Source organism: Puma concolor, chromosome A3 (assembly GCF_028749965.1).
Source record: "Puma concolor isolate L17-30 chromosome A3, mPumCon1.1.hap2, whole genome shotgun sequence".
Taxonomy (NCBI): domain Eukaryota; kingdom Metazoa; phylum Chordata; class Mammalia; order Carnivora; family Felidae; genus Puma; species Puma concolor.
In genome coordinates, this window is record NC_141669.1 from 37920162 (window position 1) to 37931251 (window position 11090).

The 11090-nt window shown below is 36.4% G+C and overlaps 1 protein-coding gene across 2 annotated transcripts in view; it reads left to right on the forward strand.

The window, feature by feature from the left end:
* The window catches only part of ZC3H6 (zinc finger CCCH-type containing 6), a 70225-nt gene extending 62605 nt beyond the window's left edge, over positions 1-7620 (forward strand). The window contains exons 10-12 of one of the 2 annotated variants that reach the window (XM_086700578.1): positions 426-922; positions 1474-1716; positions 5145-7620. In XM_086700578.1, the coding sequence (XP_086556704.1) occupies positions 426-922; positions 1474-1716; positions 5145-6613 (2209 nt within the window). In that variant the 3' untranslated portion in view covers positions 6614-7620. The remainder of the gene's footprint in view (positions 1-425; positions 923-1473; positions 1717-5144) is intronic. The other variant, XM_086700579.1, reaches the window with a different exon arrangement.
* The last annotated feature ends 3470 nt before the right edge of the window (positions 7621-11090 follow it).

Sequence of the window (11090 nt, forward strand, 5' to 3'; positions counted from 1 at the left end):
GTATATGCCACCAGTAATCAATCAGAAATTGAAAAGTTGTATGTTTATATAGTATAATTTTAATTTCATTATGTATTAAAAAAGATCTGTGTATGCCTAGACTAGGAGAGAACTAATAAAGAAAAATTTACCTTTGGGTGGTGGGATTAGAGGTGATTCTTACTTATTTTTGTACTTTTCTGTATTTTTCAAAATATCTCTGAGTAAGTTTTAGAACAGGTGATAGTGAGTGGCAGTTAAGACTGAGCTGAAAATGAAAGCAAGATGCATGTATTGGTGTTTTCACTTGGAGATAATATGGAATAAACTGCTTCTTAAAAACACGTTCTGATATAGAAAAGCACATGCAACCAATACTTATTTAAAAATGTAACATTCTTACTTGCCTCTTTCTTTGAGCTAAGAAATATTCCTTCTGTCTACAGGCCACCAGCATTTTATAATAGTGCCTCACCACCAGGACCACAATTTCAGGAAGGCAGTCCACATCCTCAACATATCTATAGTTCTGGATCAAGTCCAGGTCCTGGACCCAATATGTCTCAGGGACATAATAGTCCTGTGATGCACCCAGGCTCCCCCGGACATCATCCATGTGCAGCCGTGCCGCACAGCCCACCTTTGCCACCTGGTCCACCTGGAATTTTAGGTCCTCACAGTCAAGCTGGAGTACTTGTTCAACCAGATCCACCTTTGACACCACCAAGTATGAGTGGTGCTTACCATTGCCCAGGCTTTCCAGAACACATGATGAAAGTACCTAGAGAGAATCACTGTTCTCCAAGTTCGTCATACCTGCAAAGTACTGGTGAAATGCAGCTCAACACCAGTTATGAGTCCGTACAAAACCCAGCCGAGTTTTATGATAATTACTATTCACAGCATGTTGTACATAATTTCCAGCCACCCAATAACTCTGGTGGTAAGTTTTCCTTTTGAAATAACTCATTTTTAATTTAAAATCTTTGGAGTTATCTATCTTTCATTAAAAACATAAGAATGTATGTTTTAAATAAAGCTAAGTAAAATGTAATAAAATTGAAACCATAAACATGTTTTTTTTTTAAGTTTATTTTGAGAGAGAGAGAGCATGCATGAGAGCACAAATGAAGTTGGACAGAGAGAGAGGGAGAGAGAGAATCCCAAGCAGGCTCTGCCCTGTCAGCACAGAACCCCACACTGGGCTCGATCTCATGAACCACAAGATCATGGCCTGAGCTGAAATCAGGTTGGCCACTTAACCAACTGAGCTACCCAGGTGCCCCCAAAACCATAAAATATGTTTTAAATTTAACCAAACATTGGTTACACCAGAACTTTAGATAGTTTTAAAAAATATTTACAATCACATAATAATTTGGTAATCAAATGTAGTTAGTATTAGAGCTTCAATTTGTTATAACTCACTGTGGTGCCCTCTAGAGGAGTTCTGTGCTAAATTCACATCTGTGTCTTTCTGTGTTATGTGTATAGATGGCATGTGGCATGTTGAATTTGCCCAGCATCAGCCTCCGGTTGTTCAAGATTCCCCAAACCGGGGTGGTGGATCTGACGGCAGCAGCAACACGACGGGCCACGGCCCCCTGCCTGCACCAGGTCTCCTTCCTGCAGTGCAGAGAGCTCTTTTTGTGAGACTTACTCAGAAATACCAAGAAGAAGATGAACCAAGCAGCACCCAACCTCAGAGGGCACCAAGCAAGGAAGAAGGTGTGTCAGGTGCTGATAGCATCTTACTTTGGATTACTTGGTTCCTGAAACGGTCTTGAATAGGTTAAAACTTGGAAAAGGAGTTCCTCTAAACTATCTATTCTATTTCCAGTTTACCTCGTAGCTCCTATCTGCTTGGAATTGATTGTGGTTTCCAGGGCCATACATGCTTTAGTAATTAATTGCAAAGGGTTTGATCTGAAGCTATAGTATGAGGCCTGGCTGAGCAGACTTGCTAATAAGTCCTGTGTTTGGAAGAAAGAAATAGAACAGAAACAGGACATCTTCCAGTTCAGGAAGTTTGACTTCTAGCCCAAGTTTAAAATGACTCAGTTATTAGAGAAGTTTTTATGGGCACAGGCTGTGTATTTCAGGTTCTACTATATTATGAAGGAGTATTCTTTTTAATATAGAAGATTATGTGGAGGGGCGCCTGGGTGGCTCAGTCGGTTAAACGTCCGACTTCGGCTCAGGTCATGATCTCACAGTCCATGAGTTTGAGCCCCATGTCAGGCTCTGTGCTGACAGCTCAGAGCCTGGAGCCTGCTTCAGATTCTGTGTCTCTCTCTCTCTCTCTGCCCCTCCCCTGCTATGCTCTGTCTCTCTCTGTCTCAAAAAATAAATAAAAACATTATTTAAAAAAAATTTTTTTAAAAGATTATGTGGAGACACCAAGTTTACCCTAGTGGTTTTGATATTGATAAGTGTATAGCAATTAGTTAATTCAGTTAAGGAGAGAAAGCTTAAAGCATCAAATTTTTATGAATTACAAAATTGATGTGTTTGCCCACTCTATTTGTGTGTGTGTGTGTGTGTGTGTGTATGTGTGTGTGTGTGTGTGTGTGTGTGTGTGTATTTCCTTTTTCTTAACTGCACACCCACTGTGGGGCTCAAACACACGACTCAGACCAAGAGTCACACTCTCCACCAACTGAGCCAGCCTGGTGCCCATTTGCCCACTCTTAAATATAAAATTTATAAATAACTGTGTAGAACTAGATAACATTAGGTAGCTACAAGCTATTATATAAACATTGTTTGTTGCCTTTTCAAAGAAGGTAGCATTAACTTTTCATTTATTTAACATCATGGGGAAATGAGGGATTCCTAATAAGTTAATTTCCTGTACAATTTATGTTTGCTCCTTTAAGTGCTAAAACTTAATTTTAAGAAAAAACAATTTTCATTATTTTCTATAAAGTCTTACAAAGATTTGTATTTTCATAAATAAGAAAACTACAAATTTTCTAGATATAAAATTTTGTACTATAATATTATATAATTGGTGAGGTTTTATGAGAGTTTTTTCTCTGTGTCCAGAAAAAATCTTGAACAGCTAGGTTTTTTTGTGTTTGTGTTCATTTTTATAAATTTTAATGCCCTTATAAGTTTATCTGTCCTTTGATAAAAAGCTGATAACTGTCATTTCCTATCTAAAATCTCCTTTCCATTGGGCTATCTCTACTGGTTTGCTTTCCTTCTGTCATATACTCATTCTCATTCCAAAAAGGATTTAAGATTGCTTATAGATATGAAAGTCAAAATAAAATAGTATTTTCCTTATATGGATCAGATTTGGATCATCTTACCTATTTGGATCAAGTAACAAATTCTGTGAGGAGTGAAATTCCTATACAGAAGTATTTAAAATAATGGCAATAGGTAAAAGCTTTAGGCTTCCTGAGGTCACTGAGAAGAAGAAAAGAGATCTAGTGTGTAGAAGTAGCCTGTTGTTGTTGTTGTTGTTGTTGTTGTTGTTGTTGTTGTTGTTGTTGTTTTGAAAGCTAGCTCACTTTTTTTTTCTATTGAGAAGAGAGCGCAAGCAGGGGAGGGCCCAAGGGAGAGGGAAGGAGAGAATCTTAAGCAGGCTCCACCATCAGTTCAGGGCCCAACATGGGGCTCAGTCTCATGACCATGAGATCATGACCTGAGCCAAAATCCAGAGCAGGAAGCTTAACTGACTCAGCCACCCAGACGCCCCTAAAAGTAGTTTTCTTCAGACACTGAGATATGAGTAAAACTTTTATCAGTTGTGTTGGGACACCTGGCTGGCTGAGTCGGTGGAGCATGCGACTCTTGATCTTGGGGTTGTTAAGTTTGAGCCCCACATTGGGCAGGGGGATTACTTAAAAATAAAATCTTTAAAAAAAAAACTTTTTTCCATTGTGATATAATCTATACAATTTTTGAAATTTACTTTAAGACTTTTCTTATGTTTATTTATTTTGAAAGGGAAAGAGAGAGAGCAGGGGAGGGGTAGAGAGAGAGAGGAAGGAGAGAGAGAGAGAATTCCAAGCAGGTTCTGTGCTGTCAGTGCAGAGCCTGAGCGGGGCTCGAGTTCACCAACTGTGAGATCATGTCCTGAGCCGAAATCAAGAGTTGGTCACTCAACTGACTGAGCCACCCGCATGCCCCAGTCTGTACAATTTTAAACCACACTTTTCAGCCTAAATTTCAGTACTTGTTTTGCAAGCTCTGTTCAAACTAAATGTGTAACACTGAAGTTCCATGTAATAGAAACACATTAATGAAATGAAATGAGGTAAAATGAGAATATTTACAATATTCTATTCATCCAAGATATTCTAGTATGTATATGTATGTATGAGTGTGTGTGTATGAGTGTATGTGTGTAACCACTTCAGAGTTAATGTATGTTGTTTTAATGGAAAGGAAGGAGACTCCCCTTCTGCAGCATCAGTTTATAATCCCTTCTGTACTACTAGAGAGAATACCTCTGATAGTTAAGCTTAACAGTGTATCTAACACAGTAAGGTTAAATAGACTAGGAGTAAGGTCTGAAGTGTTCCCATAAAGTGTATAGATTTCAGGATGTTTGTTTTGTTACTTTTAATTTTAAATGTTTAAATAGCTAATATATTCACATATGTCAAGCATCTAAAAATATAATAAGCTATAAATGAAAAATCTCTACATCATCCCTCATTTGGTCAGTTCCCATTGCTTCCTTAACCAGTACTATTAGTGTTTTTGTTTTCTTTCCAGATTTTTAAAAAGTATTTCTCCCTTGTTATCTTGATAAATCCAGAGCTATGAAACCTGAGTATTACTAGAATTAAAGAGATCCAAAACATTTGGTGTTCTTTTCCAAGAGTATTTCTCTTCTTACCCAACTCTGTCATACCACACACACTTTGGCCAGTCGGAATGAAAGGTTCTGACTTTCTCCTGGCTGGAAGGACATTACACATATTCTAGTATCACACTTCTTTCTTTATGGAGTATAACGACTAAATTGATCATTGTCATCCCACATCTAATTTTGTTCCAGTGTTGAAACTCTGGCATTTCTATGATACATTTTCTTGAAATTAGACTACACTTATTTCAGAAATAGCATGTGTTTTTTAAATTATCTCAATTAAGGCCAAATATGAATGTTTCATTCTTTACAATAAGTTTTTGTCTACATTTAGATGATACTGTTAACTGGTATTCCAGTAGTGAAGAGGAAGAAGGAAGCAGTGTCAAGTCAATACTGAAAACATTACAGAAACAAACAGAAACTTTAAGGAATCAGCAACAACCTTCCACAGAGCTCAGCACTCCTACTGATCCAAGACTTGCTAAAGAGAAAAGTAAAGGAAACCAAGTTGTTGACCCTAGACTTCGTACTATCCCAAGGCAAGACATGAGAAAAGCTTCTGAGTCTGCCCCGCTGGATCTTAGACTTGTATGGGATCCCAGAAAATTAAGAGGGAATGGAAGTAGTCACACAGGATCTTCCGTTGGCGGAACAAAGTTTGATTCACACCATGCAAATGCTGGCTCTGTCAAACACAAAAGAGGAGATGATGATGATGAAGATACAGAAAGAGAATTGAGAGAAAAAGCTTTCTTAATACCTTTGGATTCTTCCCCTGGTATAATGCTCCAGGATCCAAGGTCACAACTGAGACAGTTCAGTCACATTAAAATGGATATTATCCTAACCAAACCCAACTTTGCAAAACACATCGTGTGGGCTCCAGAAGACTTACTTCCAGTCCCCTTACCTAAACCTGACCCAGTATCTTCAATCAATTTACCTCTACCCCCTCTTATAGCTGACCAGAGGCTCAATAGGTTATGGAATACAAAAAGCGATCTTCATCAAAACGCCATGCCCATTGATTCAAAATTAGCAGCCAAAGCCAAAATTAACACAACAAACAGAGAAGGCTACCTAGAACAATTTGGGGACTTACATAGTTCAGGAAGTAAGTTAGGAGATCCTAGGCTACAAAAAAATTTTGATCCTAGACTTCATAGACAGCATGGTACAGAGTCTCATCAGGCAGTTACAAAGGATTCACATACATTAAAGAGTGCCCCTCACTTAACCAGATCAAACCCTGGTTCATCACAGCCCTCAGGGGCAATAACTAGCAATTCTAGTCCCGGGGCCTTGCCTCCATATGCCCCTAAACTCTCCTCTTCAGCTGGCCTTCCACTGGGAACTCCAAGTTCAGTTCTTAGTGGCATTAGTTTGTATGACCCTAGGGAGCATGGTTCATCATCTACATCAGAGCTAGCAACAGAAAATGCAGAGAACCAGAAAAAAAGTGGTAGTTTAAAAAGTAGTGACAAAAATGAACCTTCTCCTGGAGAGGCAATCCCGCCACAGAAAACCAGTCCGAATGTGGAAGTCACTGTTGATGGGCCAGTTGACCCACAGGCAGATAATCTCAGGAGTTCTGGTGTGGTTCAGGTCCCAGCAGTGCACAGTCTTCCTATTCAGGCATTAACAGGCTTAATTAGACCCCAGTACAGCGATCCAAGGCAGTCAAGACAGCCAGGACAGATGAGTCCCACCCCAGAAAATGATCCCAGTAAAGAACCAGATGACAAATCTCTGAAAGAGGTTTTTAAAACTTTTGATCCAACTGCTTCACCATTTTGTTAGCTATTGTGTAATTAAGCAGTTCTTTTCACTCTTGTGACTATTGCAGTCCTCTGCTGTTTTGTAACTGGTTTACCTCTATAGTTTATTTATTTTTAAATTATAAATACTTTTCAGCTGCTAGTATCAGAACCACATGAAGTTATATCCTCTAAAGCCTGTGGTATTTTATATAATATTTTTATAACTTTAAGAGACTGTAGTAATTGACATAGAAACTTACCTATCATGTTAGCTTCGGTAGAAGTACTTTTATCGTAAATAAACCATCATGAACTCAACACTCTGCCCAAATATATGCCAGTTGTCTTTCATAATCAATGTTTAGATAAATGATTACCACTTTTATATGGTTGTTAGTTTCAAGCAATATGATGTACATTACTTTTGAGCAACAGTATTTTGACTAGGATCTTCTCTATTTGTCAACCCAGAACTGATTAATATGTAATGCTAACTGCTAACTAAAATGTAAAATTAAGTAAAGAAAACATTTTTAAAATCACAATTAGCAGAGCAGTTCATGTTTAAGGGCATCACTTTTATTAGTATTGGCAATATTATTTGTGTAAATGAAGCATTTGAATGTCCTATCTTTTAAAAGTATTTTATTGTATACTGTATCATAGAAGTTGGAGATACATAGATTGTTTTTGCTAAAGTGGAAAATTCCCAAGTTCTCTAACATAACTTTTTAAATTTAGTTTTTCATATTAAATAGTTATGAGTTATTGCTGTGTTACATTGTGATGTTTATGTGTTTCAATGTTTTTTGTCTTTAGCAGCATAATTTATATTACTTTTTCAAATGATGTAGCTGCAATAATTGTATTCATCATGACTTTGGTAATTTTTAACAAAATTTTAATAGATCCAGTGACAGTCTGTAGTGATTATTGCATTGATAATGTTTTAAATGTCCAGGTTCTATATTTTTTCTTAAATAGCAAGAAAACACAGAGATGGTATAATCAACTGTATATGGCTACCAATAAAGAATCTCTTTCAGATCTCTCCTGACTGGCATTCTGTAACAGAGGAGACTGCCTGGTATTTACAGTATTTAATGTCCTCATAGATTGGAAATCTCCTAAGTTGGCTAGAAATTGTATTTTTATGAAAACTAATTTGTATTCATTCTTGTGTATTTATTGCAGTATATAAGTAATGGCAACCCTATTTGTTTTATACATATATTATTTATAACAGAAACTAAGTATTACACTAATATTCATATCTTGAACTGAATGTGTGTGACAGTGTTTGTTGGTAACAACTCCAATAAGTAACTTGAAAACAGAGCATTTCATTATAAAAGATAATGAAAGTGGGGGAAATCGATCCTTGGATGAAAACAGCTACCCTTGAAAAGTGATTTTAAAAACATAGCAAAATATTTCTGTAGGAACCTAACACTTAGATAGCGTATATTAACTATTAATGCATATGTTTTCTATTCACTTCTTCACTTTTTTGTTTTTGTTTTGTTTTGCTTTGATTCCATGCTTAAATGGAGTTGCAGCTAAGTGAACAACAACTCTGCTTACTGAAGAAGTTCATTGTGTTCTAAGTGGAAGGACAGTTGTTTGAGGGGATGTGAATTTCTACTATTTATACTTTGGTTACATTGTGGCCTAACATGGCTCTGGATAACATTTTTGGTTAAAAATGTACTTTAAAGCCACCATAGAAAGTATTTTCTGGTTTCCTATCCACATGAACTTTATTATACACATACATATATGTAATACTCCTTTTTCAGGGAAAAAATCAGTAAAATTGCTGAATTTTAGTAATTAAATGGATAATTTTAGCAAATCTCTAATTCCCTTGTGTATTTTATAATTATATTAAGTAATGCTATTTATATTTTAAATATCATACAAAAAAGATAATTTGGCTTGTTAAAGATCAAAATAGAATCCAAATTCTTAACAGAAGATCCTTTTTACCAAGAGATGTTGAACTATTAGTTAAAAAGTAAGGTTTAAATATCATTAATGCAAGTTATAATGTTCACTTGCTCAGTATTTTTGAGCCCCTATTATCTCAGCTAGTGTCCTAGAGGCTATTTTATAAGAAAGTGTGGACTTAGTTTAAAATTTAACAATATATTTTATATGAAAATTTTATATTTATGTTTAAAATAATGATTTTAATTTGTGGTCTTTTTTAATTGAGATAACTTTAGCTTAAGGGATATCCTATCGTATCCTGTCAACTTAGATTATCTTAATCTTATTTTTTCCTTTTTCTCACCAAAATCTAATAACCCATTTCCGCTGATGAATAACCTCCTTTAAGATGAATCGGTGTTTGTTAGAATCCATGTAAGTTGATTTACACCAGCACACTGGAAAGTACTTTATGTCCCTATTCTTATAAGCCAAACATTTACAGATAACAGAGGTAACTTGTGTCCTAAAAGAGTCTGGATGAGACTCACTGACTGAGATGTAACTTAACTATTCATACTGGTTTGTGGCAGAAGGTTTATCCCTATTTACTGTGATGTTGAGTGGAATGGGATATATCAGGGTGTTACATTGGAATACCCAGGTGACCGTAATTTAGATTGGGCAACTACTTTCCCATATCTTGTTTAGTCTTTGCCCAAAACTCCTGTCTCTGGAGCTTTCCCAGTTAGGACCTCATTCTGAACCCTGAAAGAAAACCAAATGTTGGAGTGATTTCAAATTCTGCTTCATCAATTAGGTCTGCTTCTGTAGGGACCCTCTGTTACCCAGCTCTATGTACCAAACCCCAGAATTAGGGTGCAAGCAAAACAGCCTAAGTAGGAGATTAGATTTGCTTAGGTTTCTATTTGTCTTTTTAACTTGCCATAAGGATTTTAAATAGTAGTTTTCCTTGCTAGTCCTACTTATTTTAAGAGTGGAAGAATAGTTGATTAGTAAAGAAATCCTGCATAAGCTTACATATAAGCCACTTTGCTGAATTAATTAGAAGAGAGAGAAGGAAAGGAGAACTTAAGAGGGCTAGGGGGTTTAAGGACCATGAATTCATATTGTTCTAAATTGATATATGGATTTTTTTTTCTCAATGTCCAGTTCCTTATCTGTGAAATGGGTATAATTTTGACTGCTCATAGATTTGATATAGTGAATGAATTATTATTTTAAAGCATTTTAAAATGTAAAATTGGTTTATAACTTTTGCAAACATAATCATTATACTTCCACTAGGGTGCATTTAGCTGTACAAATTCTAAAGTAACACGGTTTGTGTGGTTTACCAGTTTTATGAAATTTCAGATGATATACATTAAAGACACAATAGAATTGTGTAAGAAGTTATTTTGCAGAATATTAACCCATGAAGTTAGCAATTCCCCCTTAACATTTTGTGTGTTAGTAAGACATAGGACTTTCGTATTTTAGAGCTTTATGGACTTGTAGTGTCTATTCAAGATCTGACTGCTCTGCCCATTTTGTACAAGTTGGATATTGATAGAGGGTTAAAAATGCTGACAGTCCATATTGCATGGTGTTTTTGCTTCAATTATAGCATGTGTGCTGTGGGCAAAGTGGCCCATTTATTCATTGTAAAAGCCATTGGCCTTAGAAACAACAGAGATGTTTACTCCTATTTCTTAGTATGTATTTCTGCAAGCACATGACACAGAGGTATTTCTGAGTGCCCACTTGCTTGAGAAGGGTGTCATTTTCCTTTGTTCACGGCAATTTAAAGTTTGGCACTTCCTGGGGACCTAAATGTGAGGTCTTGTCAAAATCCTTCCAGTTGCACAACACAGAGTCTTAAGGTGGAGATGTTCTCCCCGAGTTCACCCTTCTGGGCGTAAGGGCCGTGTCTCAGAGGGGTGGTCTGTGCTCAAGGCTGTAACTTGGAGGGGTTGTGTGCAGTCACGGGGTCGGCTGATAGGGCCCCTGCACATTTCAGTAATTGGGCTTTTTGTGAATATCCAAAATGAAGAGCTGTAATTATCTTTTCAGAAATGGGTTGGCAGTGTTTGATCACATAATGGTCAAAATTAAGTCTAGTAGGGTATGTAAGTCGTTAGTAAACTTAGTTTAAATAAGGCTTAGTTTAGGAAATGTAAGCTTTAACAAAATGTAACCAAACAGGGCTTGAGCGTCTAGAACTGTTTTCCTCACGTGTGTTTATTGTTTAGCATTTATGGAATGTCTTTACCCAAAGTGTTTAATGTGATTTACAGAACCAGTTTCAGTAGCTACCAATCACCAAATTGCTGGGCTTTTGTTTTGTTTTGTTTGTTTTTGCTGGGGTTTTGTTTTGAGTATGCTATTTATCAGCAGTATCTGCCAGTTGTAACAAAGCCTGTATTAACCTTCTTTTCTTGGAAAGGATACAGACCTAAGAAAGGACTTTAGGTTAACATCAACATAATATTTAGAATTTCTAATTTTTAAATAAGAAATAAAAAGCACATTTTAAATTGTATTTTATGCTTTTGGAGGCAAGACCGGTATGTGCCTCCCTA